Here is a 24,335-nt window from a genome sequence, read left to right as displayed (position 1 = left end):
AGGCCGCAGCGCCGTATAAGCCGCACCTCCGATTTGTGCAACGCAAAAAAAAAAAAAAAAAAAAAAAAAAAAAAAAAAAAAAAAAATACTGAAAAGAAACGTGAAAACCTGATGCTTGAAGACGAATGATGAAGACACTTAACGGTAAAAAAATACTTAAATTTTCACGGAAATAAACAAGTGGGTACCATACAAAATACGATGTTCTCGCACGATTGTCACACACGTAGATAAACTACATCGTTCAATCGAAAAACTCGAACAAACACTCGAACAAAAACTCACCTCCAAATTTTTGCCAGTGAGGTAATAACTTAACAAAAATGAACAAAACACGCTCAAAAGTACGATTGTACTCTGAAAATAATGTGTAATGATACAAAAGCAAAAGAAAGAAAATGAGGGAAAGGGACAGGAGGAAATCTAACGCTAGAGAACATACACCACAGGTGTGTGAGTTGCTAGTCGATCGAGTCACATTGTACAGTGTAATAGCATAGACAGGTGGTTGTCTCTGTACATGCAAGTCTATAGACAGATACATTGTAATATAGTAGACAGGTATTCATGTAATAGACAGGTGGTTGTCTGTACAGTCTATAGACAGGTACATTGTAATATAGTAGACAGGTAATCATGTATAGACAGGTACTACGGTACATTGTCATAGACAGGTTCATTGTAATAGACAGGTAATCACGTACGTAATAGACAGGTTCTGACAAACACTTTATTACTCATTATTAGTTAGCACAGCGCTACGCTTTGAGCTTAAGTTTTATTTTCGCCTCATCAAAATTTCATAGAAAAGACAAAGAGGACATACTGATGAGGAACAAACACGGAATGCAGCTTTGCTTGTAAGATTTATATACCGGTATTCATATCATCGGGGGATGGTTGCCTCCTTGGTTGCCTATTGTGTAGTCCCATACATGCATAAATGTGTTAGTTTTTACTCCCGATTTGCCGGGTTGCAGAGACCAATTTTGGTTTTGCCGCCAGATAGGCCGCACCCCGACTTTTCACTTTTATTTTTCTGAAAAATACTGCGGCCTATACGTCGGCGAATACGGTAGCTATCCCAAACCCCATTGTCAGCAAGCTTTTACGGAGGCAGACACCTGGCAAAGGACATGCCCAAATCTTTACACATTTGCACAGTGGTAACCTTCAGTTTCTATACTACTGCAACTGCATCACGATCTAAAGAGAATAAAACAAAACCCCAAACAAATAGCTCCTGGTTATCAACAGAGTAATATGCTCCTTTTGGTTGGCAGTGAAAAACATGTAACTGCTTTCAATTCATCTCAAAAGTATGCAAAAATAATACACGTACACATTAACAATAGCACACGATTTCCAAACATGAACACAATAGTCACTTGGGGGAAAAACAAGAAACCTTCTCACCTTTTGGTGACTTCCTTCATCTTCTCTTGAATGGCTGGAGCATCAAAGTGTCCATCAACAGCCAGCTGATTACCAAAAGCCTGCAGGGCGTTAGTCTTGGGAGGAAATTGAAACACATAGAGTAATTACACAACATGCTAGAATTCAACCATCTGCCTAGCAACAGATCATCACAAGCAATCCTGAATTGATTCATGAGAATTTTCTTTACACGGCTGCTATAAGAGCAATAGATGGTTGTAAACAAGGAAGCAACCACAGGACCAAGGGCTTCTAGTCCCCTCTAAAGGACTTGGTAATGAGGAAAAAGTGCCTTGCCTAAGGAGCACAACTGCTGCTGTCAAGGGACTTACAGCACTTATCATCTTACAAAGCCTTGATGGCAACATGATATCTGACTGACACCATATGTTATTAAAGGGAAACCCTAGGCTACTTCAAAGTTACAACTGATTGACAAATTGCCCTACATCGACGTAAACAAGCACTGAATTTGATCAGTGTTTTGGTAGTAGCCATGATAAAAATCATGGGCATACACACTCTATGTAGGGCAATTTGTCAATCAGTTGCAATGAAACACCTCGACGGAAGAAATTCATGAATTTGAATAATTACGCAGTACCCGCTGCATGCTATATGGATTAGAACCAGCACTTGCTGTCGGGCGAAAGCTCGGTGGTCTAGTGGAGATGACGCCTGTCCGGTGATCAGGAGGTCATAGGTTCGAATCCTGCACGAGTATGTACGCCCATGATTTTTATCATGGCTACTACTCAAACACTGATCAATCAGTGCTTAATTACGTCGACGTAGGGCAATTTGTAAATCAGTTGCAATGAAAACACCTCGACGGAAGAATTTAATGAATTTGAATAGTTCAAAGTTAATCTGAAGAGAAAGGGTGAAATGTGATGAGCACAATAGTGAAAATTTGTTCAGATTGGAATAAAAGTAAGGACATTCATCAAAGATTTGCTAACTTTCGCAAAATAGCTCTTGGAGAGTTGATATGAATATGTAAATGAGTAAGCTCATGATATCATCACCACAATTTGACAATTTGAGGAAAGCTCACCTTTTCTTCCTGTGTTGCAAGGATCTTCTCAAATGCTTCATGCTTCTTTATTTGTGCCTCCACCTCTTCAACTGTTAATCCCATATCACTGCTCTGTAGGTAGACCTGCAAAACACAATAAAGACAGACCATTGTTAACTGATTAATCATTCTTGCAGCTGTTGTGAAAATTTTTGGAACCCATCCAACATACATTGAACTTGTAAATTACATGTTCAATACTTTTTTTCATCACCTAGTTTTATAGCTCAAGTTGTGTCTTTGAATCACACATTACTGTGTTTTGTTTCAGGTTTGGGTGTGATTTTTAGCAATGGGAAATATCTCTGACTGGGAACTTAACTACTGGTATGCATCTGGTAACAATACATCAGATCAAAATCTTGTTCCCGTCAACCTGTACAGAGACCTTTTTCAGCGGCACCACAACTTTAAAAATTCATAACTTTTGAACAGATTGTCCAATTTTCCTCACACTTTTACAGACGTGTTCTACTATCATTGCTGCATTCTCTTAATCAATATGAATATAAAGGTAAACTTGTCCATTAAATCTATGCAACGGTTAGCAGCATTAATGCACTTATCACTCTCCACAGGTGAATTGTAAGTAATGCTCATGAAGCACATTATCAGCCAAGAACCAAAAGCTGAATGTTGCACAGTGTCACAGTGACAGCTTAGCAACCTTCTAGTTCTCAACTGCAGATCTCTCTTGGTCATCGCACAAAGAAGTCTGTGACCAGTAAATCACTAACGTCTGTACATCACATGACAATGTCAGCCAATGAGTGAGTTCAAGCGCTCTCCTAAAGGTACTGTACCGTTCCATATCTGCGCCAGAGGAGTGGTTGAACAATCTCAAAATGTACTGTACCATACCATACTGTGCCAAAAGTGGACCACTTCCTGGTGTCCTCTAACAGTGCAACATAACAGAACCAGAAGTTGGCATGAGAAGAATAAGCATAACACGCACTAAGTTATAATGCAAAGAGATAATTTTCTTTGTTGGGGACACCTGCATGTAGCGTAAGCATCCCAGGTGCATGACCCTGTTGCTACAAAACATGTGATCCCTCTGGCTCTAGTCCCAAATTAGCTTATGAGGTATGCTACACATTGTATCTCCACAGAGCACTCACACACTCCCAATCGGGCATGGTATAGTACAGTATGCATTGGTTTGGTTTAGTGTCTGGTCCACTTTTGAGTGCTTGAACGTGGCCAATGACACCGTGGGTGTCCCGTGTTGCGAGGGGACCACGGTGGGCACACTCACCTCCTGTTGACTGCTGAGGGTCTCCAGGGCCTTGGCCTCTCGGTAGAACTGCTGCTGGCGGTGGCTCTGGTCTAGTCTCTCCTGCTTGACCTGCCAGCCAGCGTGGAGCTCCTCCCTCGCCTGTAGCACCGCCTCAATCCTCTCCTGGATCTGGTGGTGTGAAGGGATACAAAGACAAATAGCTGAGATATCACCAGCAATGCTACAAATGCACTCCCCCCCCCCCCCCCCCCACCCATGATACCAGTTCCTAAATGTGACAACTTAGCATCTTGTTTCCTTTACAACAGCAGCAGCACTTCTAAATGTTGGAGTGACATTTGTCAAATACATCCTAAAAGCTGCCTGTTTACCTTACCATAGTCCAGACCGAAGTAAAAAACAAAATAGAATTCAAATGTATATGAAAGATAGCAATGGCTTTGATATTTACAGAAGTCTTATTGATTAAGTGTCAGTTGCCTTCCAAAAATGTGTTTGCAAGGTTAGTAAACACTTGCATTCACAAATATTTAAAAGTATCACTTGCCTCATGCAAAATTCTTCTTCTTTTTTCAGTCAAAGTTTCCACTCTGGCTATTACCATTAACTGACTGTTAATTCAGATCAAAAAGATCAATCATACTTTAAAAAACAACAACAACAACAACAGACAAACAAACAAACCTACATGCTCTTAATGTAGTAAGAGAAAAAAAAAAAGAGAGGATAAAAAATGGGAAGTAGTTTACTCCTGTCAGACTCATTACAACAAATCATTACAAGAGACAGAAAAGACAAATTACAAGTGTAGCTTCAGGGTTTGTTTGAGTTTGCATTTTATTCTAATGAATGCCAATTTCTAATTTATCAAGAATGGGAAAAAACTATTGCTCATCATATACACAGTCAATGGGGGGGGGGGGGTTGTGGTGGAGGGGGATGAGAGCAATTTGTCCATACCTCAGCGCTGGCAAAGTGCTGCTGCTCGATGAGAATCTCTCCTGCCTGGACCAAGGAGCTGAAGTTGTCCTCTCGGGCCTCAATCTCAGATCTAAGCTGGTGGTGGTTGTCAATCATGCTGATGGTGGTGTAAACATCCTTCTCCTGCCCCTGCTCCTCCTCTGCCTCCATCTCAACGTTCATCTCCTCAGACCACTTGATGAGGTCCTTGCACTGCCAAAGAAGGTGATAAGAGAAAAAACAAAATAAGTCAAAATTACTACATAACCTGTATGCAGGGCTTGACGTTAATTTTGAAGCCACTGCTTCTTTGGATCTGCCAATTGGAATCCATTTTCAGTTACAACAGAGAAAAAGCAAAAGGGTCAATGGGAACAACAACAACAACAACCACAACCACAACCACAACAACAACAACAATAACAACAACAACAGTCTTTTTTTTATCTAGGGTAGCCTCCGCTGCTCTACCAGAAGGTCCTGCCATCACTATTACCCTAGCACTGCCAAGTGCCCATTCATACATTTGGGTCAAGAGGGACATGGTGGTTAAATACACCTCAGACGTAGGCGCCTGATGGGATTTGAACTCGGGACCTCCGACTGAAAGTAAATTGTCTCATCCACTACACCACAGTGCCCCCACCCAAACAGGAGGCATGACATACATACCGTTGCCATGAGGCGATGGAAGTCGTTGGCCGCCTGGAGGGACTGCCTCCTCTCCGTAGCCCTCTCCTGGAGAAGGTTCCAGTCGGACACCATGACTGACTGCTGCTCCTCCAGCTGCACGGCATTCTCCCCAGGGTACTCCTCTTGCAACCGGGCTGCCTCGTTCACCAGGCTTTGAAGCTGAGGAGGGGATGTAGAGGGGGACGGGGTGTTAACTGGTTTGCTTAGGTTCATTGTTCCATAGTCAGGGCATCCCGTGTTTGTGTCATTCAATACTCTACACGAGTTCAGTCAACATTGAGTGACAACTAAACTTCATTCCTGCTTCAGGGAGTGTTTTACCTGTATTACACTGTATAATATGGTGATACTTAGATAGCATTGCATTCCTCTAAGATTGCTCAATTTAGAAATACAAAACAAAACAAGGTCTCATAGTGCAAATTTTGCAGTTACTTGTGACACCACATAGTAGTATACATGTAGCCAAATAAACAAACAACAGTCATCTTGAAATTATCCAATTTCAACTATATATTTTTCTCATGTGTTATTCTAGGCAGGTTCTTATCATTTTCCATCTTACCTCCCATGCTTATGACTTTTGGGGTCTACATTCATGAATCAGAGTAAATCCAGGTGTTACAGACAGTGAAGACACATGCATGACTTTCTGATCTGCTGAATCATTATCTTCATATTTATTTGGACAAAGAAAATATGATACCCTTTCACTTTTGTCACAGGACAGAAAGAAGAAAGCAATCAATGCTTATGAGAGATGATATTAACATTTGGGAAGGGTAAAATGTTATTCAAAAGGGGACAGAAGTTCTGACCTGGCCTTCGAGTGCCACCAAGTCGTTTTCAAAGGTTTCGTGTTTCCTGACCAGAGACAGGACTGAGTTGACATCTTTTCCCAAGTCCGCAGGGATGATGGCATACTTCTCCTACGGAGCAAAACAAATAAATACAGGATATTTCATTAATTGTGCCCAATTCTGCTCAATATTAATAGAAGCTACATTGATGTACATTAAGTCTGTGTCCAGATACATCCATTGTCATTGTTATGATATGATCACTGAACCCTTTGTGCCTTTTGAGTGCAGAGTGTTGAGATTGGCAGAGATAATGCCATAGCACTGTACACTCTGGCTAAAGCCCTAGGCACAGAGAGGATTAACAAAGATGGACATATTCTGACTTCACACTTGCAAAACACTGGTCTGTTTATGCATATGAGCATCTACATACTTCCAGAGTATGTTATATTCACATCGTTAAATTCTAAATGGATGATTTTCACAAAATTATTTATAAACACAGCTCTCTCCCCAGATATTTGTAAGCATTCAAATTAGGATAGAGTGTGGAAATATGCCATTTCAGTGCCTCAATTAAACTCTGACGACCGGACATTGATATGCCTTAAGTGAGCAGTCTACTGACTCACCCCTTTGACAGGGCTAAGAAGCGACCACCTTGTGTTTGGGATCTGGTAGTAAGAATCAGAAGAAATAGTGTGTAGGTTGAGCCTCTCACCTGAATTCTTGACATGGCCTCCTCATAATCCCTGTTAAAGCTGTGGATCTGCCTGGCAGCATCCAACTTCTCTCTCCGACTGTTTATCTTTTCCATCAGCATGTCTAGTGCTTGCCTGCAATTAACCACAGAGGGTGACAGACACGATCGTCATGGGTCAAAGTTTTTCAAAATACTAACAGGTCTCTAAGAACCAGATGTAGTACAGACCTACTCTCTGGATAAACTTACATGTTAGACTTGATGAACAATTTCCTCTTCTTTCAAGGGATCTTCCTCCACCAAGGGGCATATCATGGCAAACTTACGGAGTTACAATTTATCTTACGCTTGACTTTTCAAACGTAATTCTGTTAATCAAACATAAGATCACTATTGATTATAAAGATACAATTGTATCCTTGATTTAAAGCCCAAATTTTTAGCAGATTGAGCATAACTTTTTTGAATTGCATCAATCCTAAGATCAATCTTATAATCAATCTTTATTAAAAGGGCCCTACTCACACTTGCCCTTGTTTAATATCTAAGTATTCATTCATACCCCTGGGCGGATAACATCAATGTAACTACCATATTCAAAGTTGTCTTGCTGTAGGTTCTTGGTAACAAGTGTTGATGAGCACTGAACCCATAACTCTTTGATCTCTAGGGACAAATGCCCAAACCTAGATGCCTTAGCACCTCAGCCATATTAAAGTAGATGAAAATGGCAAAAAATAAAAAAAAAAGAAAATATTTGGATCTGTAGATCAGATTATTCATGTTCTGGAGAGGATATTTTACTGTAATTTTTTTGCGCTCAGCCAGGTAAGATGAATTTCACACATTTTTAATTCCAAGGAATCAAGACAGTGAAAATTTCCACTTTAACAGTACAAAAAGCTCTCTCTCTCACTTATTTCAAAACTCAGTTTGAAAGTCGTAGTTTAACTTCACATTAAAGCAGTACCCATAGTAGCATCATCACTGACCTAAGCAAGAAACTAATTTGATAGAAACTAGATGAGACTTTGTCACTGGAGTCTCGATCAGCAAACACTCACTTGAGGCTGTCCTGTTTCTCTATCAGGGAGTCACTCTGTTCGTGTCTCTCAGACACCAGTCGTTGGACTTGCTGCTCACACCGGTTGAACTGTTCCAGACCGGCGTCCACTCGCCGGCAGAATTCCTCAAATTTCTTGCTCAGCTCCTATGAATACAATACAATACAATATGAAAGGGTGAATTGATCAAAGGTCTATCGGGCAAAAAAAAAGAGAGAGAGAGAAAGCGAGAGATAGAAAGCGAGAGATAGAGAGCGAGAGAGGAAGAGATAGAGAATGAGAAGAGATAGTCGATGTGTTCAAAAGGTTATGACCTCTCTCTCCGTACACTTTCTCCCTTCCACCAGTCCTTGTTAGGACTCCTCAAGAAAGAATAATCTTTAGTCTTCACTATCTCTACTTCTACCTTTTCTCCTCCTCTTTTCACACTCACTCCTTTGCCTTTCCTCTACCTAACAGACCTTATCAGGTCTATCCACAGAGTTCTTTTACGGACTTCAAGAAAGAATAATGCATTCACTTTCTCCCCTCACTCTACCTCTCTTACAATCTTAATGTATATTTCCTCTTTTTCTCTTATCACCATTCTTTTCTCTTTCCATCTACCTTCTTACTGTTCTTTCTCCACCCAAACAGACCATGATGGACCATAGAATCTGTACTTTTACATTTACTACCCCATACAACTATCTCTTGTAAGGAACATCTAATAACAGCATATATGTATTTTGTTTGGGTTTTGTTTTGTTGTTGGGGTTTCTTCTTTGTCACTTTCTCACAGACATGATCATTGATGGAAGATGGCTCACCTCGAGGTGCTCATAGTCCTGGCCGTACTCTTCGGAGCTAGCCACCTGGTACTGCTCCTCAATCCACTCCCCCAGCTCGTCGCTCTCCCTCACGTACTGGTGCATGAGCTTGGCCTGTTCCAGCTTCAGGGTGCGGTGAGTGACCTGATCCACCAGGTTCTTGTACTGCTGTCTCAGCTCAACCTGAGGAGCGGAAACCGTAGGGAGCGGGGGCAGAAATGTCAAGGCCAGAGAGCAGTTAGGTGTAACATTTTGCGGGGCATCAGCATCAGCGAGAGGAGGGAGAAGGGTGTGGGAGGTCCCCCCTCCAACTGATCATCATACAGAGAAGCATAATATCTTGCATTATTAAACATTGGCTCAGCATTTGATTTTTTCTCTTTTTTTCTTTTGTGTGTGTTTTTTTTTTTTTAAGCTGGCCATACAGACAGCCTATCTTGAATTTCTTGACAATGAGCTTGACAATTATGCTTACTACATTTGACATAAAACAAATCCAACATTTTAGAGATGCAACTGATGAACAGAGGAAACGATGACAATGACAAAAGGAGGCACATGTTACTACTCGGCACACACAAAAACTCACCTGAGCTTCGCAAGCATTCTCTGCCTCCAGGTTTCCAGTCGAAGCCATCTCGGTGACTTGGTCTTCCAGTCTATCAAGCACGCCCTCGTAGTTGGTGATGTCCAGTTCTAGCGCCTGTTCGTGGAGCAGAAGCAGTACTGGGTAAATACACACCTCTAAATCTCACTGCTTAGAATGCAACTAACTTTGGGAAACTGCGACAGCATTTAAGATTTAGCTCTAAATGAGCTACGATATCCAATTATCCAGATATGAATAAAACAATACGATGATGCAAGGTACAAAAGATGAATTTGACTGGATTTTTAGACTGCGTAGACGGAACTTATTCCCTCGCTGAACATGCAAAGAAGTGATATGGCTGTGTGCATGTTGAGTGGGCTCTCACTGTGAGTTGTTGCATACACTCACAAAATAAAATGATCATATGATATGGCTCTCTCGATCACACTTGTCCTGATCACACAAACACTTGAGGGAAGTCCTCCTCACATAAGCAAAATGGCCTTTCTCGATCTGACTCACCCTGTTCTTGGCGGTCATCTTCTCCGTGGCGTCCTCGTCCTTACCGTAGTCCTCCAGACTGGCCAGTGACATCTTTTCACTCATCCACGTTTCAGCCTCGGCCACCTCAGAGTAATACTGACAAATACACAAACAATGAAGAAACCAGATGCACAATCAATCCACAATGCTTTAACTCATATTGGTCCAGATAAGACTTATCTCGTAGTTGCTGCAAAGCCCCTGCATAGGCCACATACATACGGAATATCCCATAGTTGAAAAAGTAGTAATAAAGCCATTCATTAGAACTTTGTTGAATGCTATAATCGCTGAATGAATTGAATGCCAGTGATTTATACATGTGTATAAAGACAATTTTCTCACTTTTTAAATGACATATAACTTGCTCAAGTTTCATTTTTTGTTTGGCAATAAAAAGTATGGTAGTCGCTTTGAGAGCTGTGGTTTGCACACACTTGAGTGGAAAGGTGGCTGGCCTCCGAAGGAGTTTGTGCCCATGTGTGTTGGCCTAATTTGGGTAACATCAAATTCCCTTTTATCCAGCATTTGCATTTTTTTCTTTCCTTTTTTTTTTTGCACAAATTGATTAGAGAAAATGCCAATTTTTCTGGACCATATTTTTGGGGTCAGGAGTTGTTTCACTGTGAAATTGATACTTGTGCACAGCACGCTTGGGTGACCCTAATCTTTAAATTCTCTTTTCTCCGTTTTCTTTGAAACTGCAACTCCTACCTCTATTTTCAATCACATTTTGAATGGGTAGGATGGTCCAATTTCAACAAGTTCAAAATCACTTTAAAGCATAGAGCTTACTCTCTTAAACTATGTAAAAAGTGGAAATTCATTTTGGCCTACTTTTTTGTATTTTGAGCTGGGCAGCCACATATTCGGTACGTACCTGCTGGGCCTCAAACGCCATGTCCAGCTGTTTTTTCCTGGCCTCAGCCTGGTCAAGCAGCTCGTCCCAGGACAGGGACAAGTCTTGGCACCGCTCCTGGACTTCCTCCAGAGCAAAGTGGCCAGAGTCGATGAGCTGCTGACCGGTCTTGAGGACCTGGTCGATGACTGGCTGATGGCCACTGATTTCAGCATGCAGTTTCTACGGAGCACAAAGGTATGAATCCATTGTAGAGAACACAATTTGGAGATTTACAGTCAAAGTATTCATTCCATGTTATTGTGCAGTGCAAGTACTCTTGGCACTGCACTGACCACCCGTAAATACAAGAGCGGCAATTAATAAGCAGCTTTCAGTTATAAAATCCTTGTAAGCCCAAGAGTTGACAACATTCAAAAACATAGCTGCCAGTTGTACTGACAATGTATAGCCATCTACACTGGACAGCAAAAGAAAGTACCCACTTCTGTCAAAGGCCGCACACAAAAATTCACTCCCTAGAAATAAACAATTTCTGCACACAGGTGTGCTACAATGCCCCTTACTAATCACATGCACATAAGCAAGTGAATGTCTTCATAACAAAGAAGAACTTGACATGCACAGCATCTTGGTCGCTGAATCAAAAGTCCCACACAAAAGCACTTTCCACCACACAAAAATGGCCACTGAATGGACAACATTTTTAAACAACCAACATTGATCCAAGCTCTGGAGGAGGAATGGACAGAACTTCCCCAGGACTACGCCAGACAGCTTGTCCAGGGCATGCGTCAGAGATGCCTGGAATGTGTCCAGGCACGAGGAGGACATACACATTATTGAAAATTGATGTTTGTGACTGCTTTTTTCGTCTCGTGACACTGATTTTTGCGTAAAACTTGTAAGGCTCATTCTGTTACATTTTGTGACTTTTGATTCAGTGACCAGGATGCTGTACATGTCATTTTTTCTTTGTAATTAAGATAATCACTTGCTATTGGGTACGTGATTACCGATGGATATTGCAGCATACCTGTGTACAAAAATTGTTTATTTGCAGGTGGTGAATTTTTGTGTGCAGCCTTTGACAGAAGTGGGTACTTTCTTTTGCTGTCCAGTGTATGTACCTGTAAAACTTAAAATGCAACATACCCCAAAATATTGTTACTAGCACGTACACATTTGACGAAACACAGACCAAGCTTGTTATCAAAACTCAAAAAAGTGATGGTAGCTTTGATTGGAATAAAGTTTGAATTCATTTTTTTTTTTCAGTCACTAAAATTGGGATGCAGCTTGCACAGTGTCGCAGCCTTATTGCCAGTCAATACGGCATATCAATTCTGAAGCCCACCTGATGTTTTTTGACCATGCTCTGAGTTGAAGTGAAGTCTCTGCCATAGTTGGTAGAGCTGGCTGCTGGCAGGTGATCCCTGATCCACTGCAGCTCTGTGTCGACGTCATGGTAGAACTGCTGGACACGAAGCGACTCTTCCAGCCTCTTGTGGCGCTTCTTGGCAGGAGCCTGAAGTTCGCCGAACCTATTATGGAACAGAAGCAATGAGGACGTGAATTCTATGCATGATCTGATCCGCACGCAGACGACTTTCGCTGATGACAACACTTATCACCTGCTTCTCTCATTTAACAAAACTCGAGTTTGTATAAACTAATTGTGATCCTAGAATCTTTACGAAAGACAGAAAAAAATTGCGTGTAGAGCTGGACTTGCAAAACAAACATTTGCGATCTGGCATAAAAACGTAAATACACTTCATGCAGCTTGTAAAGCTTCAGACACAATCCTCAATAAATCTCTACTAAACCAGGGCAACTCCATTACAATCAAAACTATCATGATTACACCTTGTTACTCACTGGAGTGACTGAATTTCACATTCACACAAACACAAACAATCATACAAAATACACACACACAAACACAGTAACATCTGAAATTGAGTAACAATAATCTGAAGTCCAGGACATGAACTACAATCAATGGGCCCATACAAGACACACAAACATACAGAAAACTCACAGGCAGATCTGCAACTGACAATTTACCTTTGCGTGATGTAAGCTGTCTCTGATTTGATCTTGTCGGAGTCAAAGTGCCCCTGGGCAGCTAGCTCCTGCGACTCTTTGGAAATCTTCTGCAATTTCTCTGCCTGCAATGCCATCTCAGTTTCCAGAATCTACATGATGCACAGAGGAAAATAGTGATGTAAACACTCTTTGTCACATGATATGGTTAACCAAAAAGAAAAACAAAACTGAAAGAGAACAAAATGCTGGCTAGCTGACGGCAATTTCCTGCTGTTTCTCACCTGTAACAAACTTACTTCGAAAAATTATAGATATCTCTATACGGGAGTGACCCTATCAATAACATTTGACTTAAATTAGTGAAAAATGTTGACAATAACAGTGACATCTTTCCCACACAACATTTGCGTGTGCTGATCATACTGTAAAAGCGGACATTTTTTGCCAGAGTAATTTTCGTGCTCAGCAAGGGACCCTGAATTTCATGTTTCAAATTCCGCAGATTCAAAACATTTAACAGTGTTATACTGTGTTTTGTTTTGGGTTGTTGTTTGTTTTTTTTTGCAGCATTAAACATTCATGAATTGCCAGTAGCATTCAATGCACACACACACACACAAAAAAAAAACCTCTGCAAAATCATGGCTCCTTGTGAAATTTGTGAAAGTTTCATGCATGCAAAAATGTCTGGTTTTACAGTACATAACAAGCAATAATGTTTGCATGCTTTTATTTTCACACTAGTTTCTGGCTGCACGGAATGCACAAAAATTTCCATTTCTGAATTAATTGCAATATGCTGCTACTAGCTAAAGCTGAAATTTTGCCCAGAACTGTACACACCACGCAACACAAAAGTGGTGTGACCTGAGAATTGGGAGAATATCAATGTCATAACCTACATCGAGTAATGAGTTTAACTCTTACATTGCAAACGAAACATACAACAAACAAACACAAGAATATTCACCTGCTGCTTCTTGAGCAGGCTCTTGACACTCCTCAGACTCTGGCCAACATCTTGTGCTGCCATGGCAACCTCCATCTCCTGGATGCTGGCCGCCGCGTCCTCCACTCCCCGTATCAGCTCCTGCTCCTGCACCGCCTGGTTCAGCTTCTTGCCGCGGTCGGCGGCCCTGGCGGCCAGCTCCGCCCACCGGTCGTTGATGGCATGCAGCAGAATCTGGACTTCCTCCCACCTGGAGTTCTTTGCCGTTATCAGCGCATTCCCCGCCTTAGTAGTGCACACAGAAATATAGTTATCATTTGTGACCTTCATGTTCAAATTTTGATGGCTTCCCTTAAACACACTTCATGTTTACTGTATGTATACTTTAAAAAAACCCATTTAAGCAAGATATCCTCAATAAATGTCTTAATGCAATAAAAAATGTGATATTTTTAACAAATGGACAAAAAAAACCAAAGGGATGTTTTCTTCTATTGCACTACACACATACACAAACAATTACAAACACATTACAGCATGCAGATAGATAACAAACTGAAGTACCTGGCAATCATACATTTCTGATCTTCACTGGAAATGCTGGAGAGGATTAGGCAAAGTGTTTGGCCTAACTAGTCTGTGAGTGAGGTACCATCTCATGTATTTATCTGCCTAAAAAAAGCAATTAACACTTAAGTAGGATTCATTTTCACCCTTGCTTTTTGTGTAAATGTATATAAGGCTCATCGACTTCAGTCTATTCTAATCTCACATTGCAGTCATGAAATAATCAAGATATCAAAAAACCTTATACACCACAGAAAGTGAGAATTTCAGAACTGCAAACTAAACGAAATTACATTTCACCTTTCACTATACATTGTAGCCTAGGCATACAATGTCTCATTTATACGACTTTGGGGTTTTATGTGGGATATATCATTTTCATATCTCAGAAATAATTACATCACAACCACATATATCTTTATTTCCATGAAACTTGGGTCCTAGCGCTGACGATTTTGATTTCAAATTACAAGAGCAGAGCTCACAGTTCTTCCTCCCCCCTCCTCCCTCTTATTCTCCATCTCTACTTGACCTTACCTCGTTGAGTTTATCCAGACTGTCCTTGTTGGCCGCGATCTCTGCCTCAAAGGCCTCATGCTTCTTCACCTTGCCAGGGAGGTTGGTCAGCTCTCGGTACGACTCGTCATCAGCGATGGCAAATTTCTCGGCGATCCAGGATGAAATCTACAAAGAGAGTGGGTGAGAGTTTCTGTTGCAAAAGGCTGGACTGCCATGGTATAGATTAAATTCAAGATATTGATATTCATTTACAGTACCACCCACTGATTAGTGTCCCCTTACATGCATGTGTCGTTGATAAGGTATAGTCCCTGCACTGCCATGATATAAACTCAATTCAAGATACACTGTATTGATATGCGTTTATGGTGTCATCCACCAACTAGCTCCCGCTTCCATGCAAGCTTCACTGATAAGGTACAGCTGTATGGTCCTTCATGTAGGTTAAAATCATCAAATTCTTCACTCTTAGAATTTCTCAGAACCACTCATTCTTGGGGGGGGGGGGGGATAGCCTTCTCTCACACTGGTAATGCACTGAGAAATAGTTACCCTATCTCTCTACATAGCGCATCTTCCTCGCTAATATCTAAGCAGCAGCTGAAGAAATACCTGTATGATTTGTAGCATACATAATCTTTCTCTGTAATGATTTCATTTGTACCTGTTGATGTTTGTTTACTGTTATTATTATTGTAATCAATTTATTCTATGTCTGGTGTTATCTTTTTTCTCTCTAGTGCCATGAGCATCTTTGTTTGATAGAAAATAACTCTCTACTAAGAAGCCACTATTGTTTACTATCATTATCATTACATAAAACTGTGTACAAGGATTTTTGGAATATATTGCTCATTCAGACGACCAAGCTGATTCATTACATTCAAATTAAAATTTGGCTCATGAATTGGGAGTTCCAGCTGATTTTTTGATCAAATTTTGTGCCAATATAACTCCTGTATTTCTCATTCTTCCACTGGAGATGAACCAGTGAAATAATTGTAAATAGCATTATGTATTGCTTATTGTCCCCCTCTTGATTAAATTACTACGAAAAAGGAAAAAAGAAAAAAAGAGGAGATAAACACACATTCATGGTCAGCTTTACATACAAATAATCAACACACACACACACACACACACACAAACTTACTTCATCTGCATCCCTGACAAACTCGAGGTACTCTTTAGATTCCTTGAGGGAATGCAGTCTCTGTTTGCTTTTCTCCTTGACCTTATTCCTCCGGTCAATCACCTCGTCCCGACGGGTGATGATGCTGTAGAATTTTGGGGGAGAAATGAAAATTAACGAAAAAGCAATGAGCAATTACCCTTGATAATGCAATGTATAAACACTGACATTACGTGCACTAGTGAGACAAAACTGAGCTTGTACAGTAACTCTTCCTTGTGGCCTATAGAATTTTTTTCTTAATTCAGACATCATGCAGAAATGTAAGTATTGAGAAGCTCTGGTAATAAGAAAATATAGAATAGACCTCACTCAGAGCATTCAAATACAGTCAAACCTGCCTTAGCGGCCACCTGTCTATAGCGGCCACTGAAAAATCCCCCCGAGAGAAAAGCAATGTTAAAGACCCCGAGTATAGCGGCCACCTGTCTAACGCGGCCAGCGGCCACAAATTTTGTTTCCCGTGGTAGATTTTAACCTGTCTATAGCGGCCATAAACCCGGTGGAGCCGTAGCCGAGCCGATAATTCAGCGTGTTTTTCTGCTTGTTAGCCGTGCCAGTCATTCCTGGGCAACGTTCAGTGATCGCCACCGTTGCATTCATCACTTATTCAGTCACAATGATGCACTAGTGTTAAGCTTTTTTCATGACTGTGCACATGCTACATGTACTGTGCAACAATTTCATGAACACCGGCATTGTTCTATGCATGATACACACATGTGCATACGTACACACATACATGTACATGTAAGTATATATAGATGTATACAACGACGATACATGTTACCTGCCTATAGCGGCCACCTGTCTATAACGGCCACTTTTCCTGTATCCCTTGGGTGGCCGCTATAGACAGGTTTGACTGTATTGTATAAATCAATATTAGAAAGCCACGCCATGATAGAAATACTGGAGGAAAGCTTAAGCAAAAAACAGAAACATTACAAAAATACAATCTTAATGAACAGTGTTTAAGTACACAGAGAGCTAACTGCTGGATAAATAAAAATAAAATTCATATTATACAGAGACTCCAACCCCAAGAACCTTCTGATCTGGAGATTCTCCCACCTGAAATTTTTCAACATAAATGATGGCAATAAGTAAGAAATCCTTTCCAACGGGAGACACAGAGCCAGGGCGGGAGATATTAAATCTCAAGCAGGAGAACGGGAGATTTTACAAAAATTGGCTTTTGGCGGGAGATCTCCCGTCGAAAGCGGGAGAGTTGGAGTCTCTGATTATATTGTGGTCCCTATTCCACACTTTGGCATGTTGCACACTCAACAGTTACAGTGTGCAATGGTTATTTTACACGAAAGTCACATGACAAAAATTCATCAAATGGATAGCAAGAATCTTTGTAGGTGTTGCACAGAGAGTGGCCAGTGGTCATTGGTCACTGCACTCAATGCTTGGACAACAAAAGGTATACTATCAAGCGTCATTATCTGATATTATTTTGGGGAAGTGCTCACAAATTCTTGGCATGGTGCTGCTTGGCCAGGAGAGCTGAAGCCATGTCTCTCAGTCCCTGAATTTTCTCCTCTTGTAGATGCAGCTTCTTGGTGAAGTCTTTGTGCCTTTTTAGCAGGGAGAGGACACTCTCCACAGTACTCTACAGGAAGAGATTGCAGGATGGACAATGGCAATCCAAACAGCAATACAGTATGTCCCCCCCCCCCAACAACAACAAAAAATAATAATAATAATAATAAATAAAAAAAAAATGAATAAATAAATTACCATTGGATTTCCGATTGATAACTTTCAATATGATCAAACTGTCTGAATGTATATCTTACCTATATTTTGCAGAAAACCCCATTCAATTTGGCTAAGTGGTCACAGAGAAATGTGAATTGTTGTAAAGCACGTCATGGGTCTGTTTCTTCCAAGTTTAGCACTTGGATGCTCTTGGAACTGCATATTAATGTGTGAACACAATGGACAGAACTTGGAGGGAAGGGATTCCTGACATGCTCTACAAAGATCACTTCTCTTTGACCGCTGAAGCAAATTGGATGGGGTTTTCTGTAAAATGTGGGTAATAAGTTAAAGTTTCATACCCTGAAATTGTATGTGGATGAATTCACTATTTTTAAAGTTACCATTGCAGAGGGTCCCGTTGTAATGTTTTGGTTTTTTTTTTTTTTTTTTTTTTCAAACATATGGTATAATTATATTTCTATATGCCACAAACTATTACCTCTTCAATATGCACACATACTGCTACAAAAGGTAACTAATGTTGACATGTCAAAACATTGTAGCCCACCGCTATACATGTACATAAAACTGCACCGAGTATGGGTCTGTCAAATTCATTCTCACTACAACACTTGCAGTGATGACAAAATGAGACTGTTCAATTCAAAAAGTGACTGACTGCAACTGCACACATTCTATGCATGCCATGGACCACACAGAGGTTATCTCTTTCCCAACATTGTTGAAAATAACTTTGACGTGTCCTATGCTCTGATCACTGTGCGATATGTCCAACATCTAGCAACTAGTAACACTGTTAAGTATCCTTCATGTCCTGGGAAATGCTTTACAACACCGGGCAACAAACAAATTGTCATCACTCACACTGATTCTGTGACTCCTCTCGCTCTTTTGTTTCTTTGTTTTTGATGAAATGGAACTGTTTTCTCATTTTGTATTTTTAACAATGAGAGATGTATCTCCCTCGTTTTCGTTGTGACTAAGAAATAATGTTTTTTTTTTTATATCAAGGACACTATATGTTCTCCAATGGCTACCATGACACACATCATAATTTTTTTTTTTTAATGTGGTCAAGACAAGTCATATTTTATGGGACTTTCTGTCACAAATAAATGAAGGTCTTTACAAAAAAAAAAAAAAAAATACAGTCAAATGACAGAGATGGCAATTTTGAGATTTCCATAGAATAATCACAACAGACAACCAACATACAACTAACTGTACTTTCTGCGAGAGCACTCGCACTGAGGCATAAAATGTGACAACTTCAAGCTGTCCAACTTACCCCAAGGGCTTCAAAATCCAGAAAGTCCTCATGACCACTTGTAGTTGCATCAATCTGATCTGCCTCCCTGTTGAACATCTGTGTCCATTTAAATCAAGTTGAGAATCAGTACGATAATTACACACTCGGAAATCACTGAACTGCCAGTAGCTACACTGTACCCTTCTCAGTATGTATACTTTGCATGTGTGGGATGCAGTGTGTGAAAATGTGTGTACTTCAGGGCCCAGTTCACATCATTTCTGTTGTATCATCCTAACCTGCGCTTTGATCCCCATGAATGAAGCAATCCATCCATCTAAACGCGATGTAGGTTAGTGTGATATCTACTCCTTCCTCTGACTGAAAAAGGATTTTATAAATTGGGTTTTTACGAACTGAGCCAGTCAGAACAGTGCTGAAATGAGTAATGTGTGCTCTCTTAATTTTTTTTTTTTCACTAGTGCACAGGAATGCAAAAAATGCTCAAGAATGGAAATAATCCACAGTAAAAAAAAAAAAAATGACGACACTGCACATTATCCTGCAGCATACTGCCGATTGAATTGTGCAGATGTGTGCAGCTGTGCACACCACACAGAACGAACTCAGACCATAATGCTTTGATTTACATGGTCGTCTGCATGACCGAACAAAGAGAAGCCCCTATAGTATTGCACTACAAAGCTTTACCAGCTTATATCATAGTTCATAGACCCATTTTATAAAACAAATAATGCACAGTTGTTTTAAGTTTGTGGTGTCAGTGGAGATGCAGCACATTCTCAGGTATATTTACAATGTCATGCATGTTGCACGCATCACTATAAAAACCCTCAAGTGCCCAGCATCTCCACAAACGCCCTCTTAATAACCAGTGTCTGATCATTTGTATAAAAGTTTACTCACGGCTAGATCTAGGGCATCCTCCAGCTGCTTGCTCCTCTTGTCCCATCGGCTGACCAGACTCTCCTTCATGGAAGCCAACTTCTCCACCTTGTGTGCGATGGTCACAGACTCCGGCAGCGTCTTCAGCAGCTTCTCACCGAGTGCTATCAGAGTTGTGAATCTGGGATTGCCAAAGAGAAATTTGATCAGAGTTCTATCTCTTTCAGTCTATACACTTCCAAGAGCAGAGACTCCAACTCTCCCGTTTTTGACGGGAGATCTCCCGCCGAAAATCCATTTTTGCAAAATCTCCCGTTCTCCCGTTTGAGATTTGATTTCTCCCGCCCTGGCTCTGTGTCTCCCGTTGGAAAGGATTTCTTACTTATCGCTATTGTATGTTGAAAAAATAAGCCTTAGATAGCACCAGAGAGCATCTAGAACCCCAGGAACTTTGCGCTTCGCACACATCAACTTGGGAGTCTCCCGTTTGCTAGGGGTTTCAGGCGGGAGAATCTCCAGATCAGAAGGTGCTTTGGGTTGGAGTCTCTGCAAGAGCTACCTGAATCTGGTATCTACATTGTTGCAAGAAATTTGATCAAGATTAAGGTGGGCATGGTGCCAGCCAAAATGAACAGATTGACATCCTATCACTCGATGAATTCTACCTGCCAAGTTTAGTGAAAATCCATCATGGCATTTTCAAGAAGAGGCTGAAATTGAACAAAGTTTACACAACAAGCACAATGGACAACGCACAAGTGGTGACAAAATATCATAACAACTGACTTGAGCCTTTGGCTCAGCTTAGCTAAAAAAGGAATAAATCAGTCCTTACTTCTCATTGTGTGCATGGATGTCCTGTAAGAGGTCCTGATGCCTTTTCTGCAAGTCTTCAGATCCTGCCACATCCTTTGCTTGCTCTGTGTCCAGGAGCTTGCCATTCATCTCATTGCACCATGCCAACTGCAGACACAGCATATTGAGATAAGAGAAGCATGATCACGAGTTATAGTGGGTATATGCCACACATCATTAATGTGTTATTATCAATACTATCATCATCATCATCATCATCATCATCATCATCATCATCATCATCATCATCATCATCATTGTCGTCGTCGTCATCATTCTCATCAAAGCAGAATTAGAATTTTGTAACTACCATGACACAAAAGTAATGAAATTCATGCTTCCCAAACACTATGAGAACACTTAGATAAAGAGTCTCATCAGTGGCTTGAAGGACTAGACCTAACCATGTGGAACCCTTTATATTCTCAGAGCCCTGTTGGGCAATAGCTGACATCAAACCCAAAATCGGAAAGTCAAACAAAGGTGCGTGAAAACTAAATTTATATTGGCTGAGACCTGATTTATATTTGATTTTCTGACTTATGCTTGATTGCATTTTTTATGCAACAGAGCTAAGGCTTGTCTGCTCCCAGTGTGCCTACCAGCTCCTTGGAGTCATTGTGGAACGTGGTGATGTCCCTGGACTGAGCAAGTTGGTCCCTCCTCTCAGAGGCCTTGTCCTCTAGGCTGTCCCACAGCTTCTGGATCTCATCCTGTCTACCGCTGATGTGGTCCCCCTCATCAGGGTAGGACGTCTTTACTCTGTGCCAGCAAAACAAAAGACACACATGACATGATTCAACTGACTACAGTGCAATGTCATTTTGCACGCTGCGATCATAGATTTCTCAACATATATTCAATATTAGGTCATGATGCATTGTTCTCATCTACAATCAGAGACACATTCTTTTGGGAAAATATGTGAAGTTCAACAGTCATAACACTTTTCCACTAATACATTTGTATACAGAAGAACTGTCATACTTGGAACTTGGAAAAACTGCACAGCTGTCCTAAACACCAAACTAAAATGATTATTAGGAGAAATCTTGTTTTACTCTGGTTTTTGACCTGTTTTTAGTATTGGGTTTGTTGTCTTTGTTGTTGTTGTTGTTATTGTTGTTGTTGTTGTTGTTGCTGTCGTCGTCGTCGTCATTTTGTTTGTTTGGTTGGTTTTTGTTTGTTTGTTTGGTTTTTTTTTTTTTACTTACGCCTTGGCGAGGAGACCTAGTTTCCTGAGCTTGTCCATGACAGGTGTGAGTTCCCTCTCCAGGTTTTCATACTTCCTCTGCAGTGCTTCAGCGGGCAGGGCTTGCTTGCCCGGGTCATCGGCTGTCAGGGCCTTGAACTTATCCATGATCCACTCCTTGGTCTCACCCCATGAGTGGTTGTACAGCTCAATACTGTGTGGATTGGAAACACATGCACATCAGGATAGCTTGATTCGGTAGCAGGATGCACGTATGGTTTTTCAAAGCTCTCTTATCAACTCGCTCATCGAACATTGTTACCATCATTGTCATCATCATCAACATCCACATCATCACTGTGTACAAGAGAACCATTCTACTAAATTGCTTACCATTGTATTGGAAGCATCCTCGGCAGTATCATTATGACTTTTCTACTCATTACTTATCGGTCACTCCATCATTCTTATCATCACCATCACCACCACCATCATCATCATCATCATCATCATCATCATCATCATCATCATCATCATCATCATCATCATCATCATCATTATTGTCATTGTCATCACAATCTTCAAAATCACTGTCTTCATCAAGTTTACTGACACACCTTAACTTTTATATCAAATCATCATCACCATCACCATAATCCTTACAATCACTGTCTTCACCATCAACTCTATCCAGCGCTCCATCATCATCATCATCACTGTCTTCAACATCAATTGTATAGGTCATTCCATCATCACTATCATCACAATCATCATCATCGCTATCCTCCATCCTACCTAGATGCGCCTTCAAGCATTTTCTCCTTCTCTGCCTTCAGCTCCAGAAGCCTCTTCCACTGGTCATTGATCTCTTTTTGTCTGCTCCTCACGTCCGCCTGCTTGCTGTGGCCCGTCTCCACAAACCTGTCTGCGAGCTTGTTGATGCGCTCCACACGGCCCTGGTTGGCCACCAGGTCGGTAAGTAGGTTTTCAAACTTCCTCCTCGTGGCCTCCACATTCTCAGAGAAGCTCTCTTTCTTCTTGAGGACTTTTTCCTGTCAATCAAATATAAAAATGAAACTTTTTCTTCACTGAGTTTTTCAAATGATGCAATAACAGTGGTGGCCATATTTGGCAATTTTCTCACACAATAAATTATTTGGATGTTATAAGGAGTTAGAATTATTCCAACAAAGTCAAGTCATCTACAAACACAATCACGCATGCACTCAAGTACTCCAGCACACACACACACACACACACACACACACACACATACACATATAACATACACACAACTATCCTATGAAAGAGGCAAAGCATCTCTCTTCCAAAAGAAGCAAAGCAAAACCTGTAGTGTAAAACACCTTGAACTCAGATGAAGAGATTTTTCACAGTATGCTGGAAGTTACATTTTTGTTGTTTGTGTTTTGCTTTGTGCATCTAGTTTTATTTTAAGTGATTTATCTTCACGATCGTTGCATCAGCTGATATTACGCTTTTGCATGAAAATGTGCAGAATTCAGACGAGTAACTGAAAAACAATGTGCATCCACTGGCCGTTTGAATCACGCACAAGAAAATACAGGGGAGGGAAAGAGTTACCTTTTCCCTCATCCAATCCTGGAATTCATCACAGTCATGGTAGAAGGTAAAGAGCTTAATGGCATCCTCCAGGTACCTACAGCGAGCTTCACTCAGCTTCCGCAACCTCTTGTAGGTGCTGTTGATGCTGGCTAGCCGCATCTCTATGTTGTCCTCATCAAAATGATGACTCTGTCTCCTCACTGAAAAAAAAGGAAATACGAAATATATCTTATGTAGAAAACAGACCAACCATAAAAGATAATTATAATGACAAACTCGTCTTTTCACAGATATGCTGACATCTTTTTACATATTCCAATACAAGAAATGACTCTCTATTTCTCACTTTAATTTGTGTGATACAAAGTGATAAAGTATGGCTGGACTAAGATTTAAGATGGCACAGGTTTCTGTGAGATGTCCTTGGTAACTGATCTGCAAAATAATTCCTCTTTACATATGTGTCCCTTCTGATGATTTGGAACTGGTGAAAATAGCATATAGGTAAAACAGTAGATTACCCAAAAAAAAAAAAAAAAAAAATCATATAGATGATAGGCAAGTATCAACTCCCATTGTGGCAGTCATAAAAAGTATACAATAAAATCACATGACTGCACAAAGCCAGAAATGTCAACCATGTGCAGAGAGTTGCATCCAGAAAGAAAAAGAAATAGAACGGTTTTCCTTCTAATAAAAAAAAAAAACTAAAAAAAAACTATTTTTTTACAAGTACATCAAATTTTCAAATC

The 24,335-nt window shown here is 40.6% G+C and overlaps 1 protein-coding gene across 1 annotated transcript in view; it reads right to left on the bottom strand.

Moving 5' to 3' along the window:
* LOC140228369 (spectrin beta chain-like) overlaps positions 1 to 24,335 on the bottom strand; it is an 81,966-nt gene that overhangs the window by 40,050 nt on the left and 17,581 nt on the right. The window contains exons 19-43 of the mRNA XM_072308623.1: positions 23,602 to 23,783; positions 22,795 to 23,051; positions 22,022 to 22,213; positions 21,410 to 21,569; positions 20,788 to 20,915; positions 19,974 to 20,133; positions 19,086 to 19,163; positions 17,545 to 17,684; positions 16,025 to 16,148; positions 14,890 to 15,036; positions 13,807 to 14,070; positions 12,855 to 12,985; positions 12,142 to 12,328; positions 10,806 to 11,006; positions 9,905 to 10,021; positions 9,380 to 9,493; positions 8,791 to 8,973; positions 7,982 to 8,127; positions 6,936 to 7,050; positions 6,230 to 6,340; positions 5,391 to 5,570; positions 4,719 to 4,931; positions 3,777 to 3,926; positions 2,495 to 2,599; positions 1,417 to 1,511 (exon numbers count right to left, since the gene is read on the bottom strand). Of these exons, the coding sequence (XP_072164724.1) occupies positions 1,417 to 1,511; positions 2,495 to 2,599; positions 3,777 to 3,926; positions 4,719 to 4,931; positions 5,391 to 5,570; positions 6,230 to 6,340; positions 6,936 to 7,050; positions 7,982 to 8,127; positions 8,791 to 8,973; positions 9,380 to 9,493; positions 9,905 to 10,021; positions 10,806 to 11,006; positions 12,142 to 12,328; positions 12,855 to 12,985; positions 13,807 to 14,070; positions 14,890 to 15,036; positions 16,025 to 16,148; positions 17,545 to 17,684; positions 19,086 to 19,163; positions 19,974 to 20,133; positions 20,788 to 20,915; positions 21,410 to 21,569; positions 22,022 to 22,213; positions 22,795 to 23,051; positions 23,602 to 23,783 (3,880 nt within the window). The remainder of the gene's footprint in view (positions 1 to 1,416; positions 1,512 to 2,494; positions 2,600 to 3,776; positions 3,927 to 4,718; positions 4,932 to 5,390; positions 5,571 to 6,229; positions 6,341 to 6,935; positions 7,051 to 7,981; positions 8,128 to 8,790; positions 8,974 to 9,379; positions 9,494 to 9,904; positions 10,022 to 10,805; positions 11,007 to 12,141; positions 12,329 to 12,854; positions 12,986 to 13,806; positions 14,071 to 14,889; positions 15,037 to 16,024; positions 16,149 to 17,544; positions 17,685 to 19,085; positions 19,164 to 19,973; positions 20,134 to 20,787; positions 20,916 to 21,409; positions 21,570 to 22,021; positions 22,214 to 22,794; positions 23,052 to 23,601; positions 23,784 to 24,335) is intronic.

This window comes from Diadema setosum, chromosome 1, assembly GCF_964275005.1.
Source record: "Diadema setosum chromosome 1, eeDiaSeto1, whole genome shotgun sequence".
Taxonomy (NCBI): Eukaryota; Metazoa; Echinodermata; class Echinoidea; order Diadematoida; family Diadematidae; genus Diadema; species Diadema setosum.
Note: the sequence above shows the minus strand (reverse complement) of the source record. Positions and strands in the feature narration are given on the sequence as shown.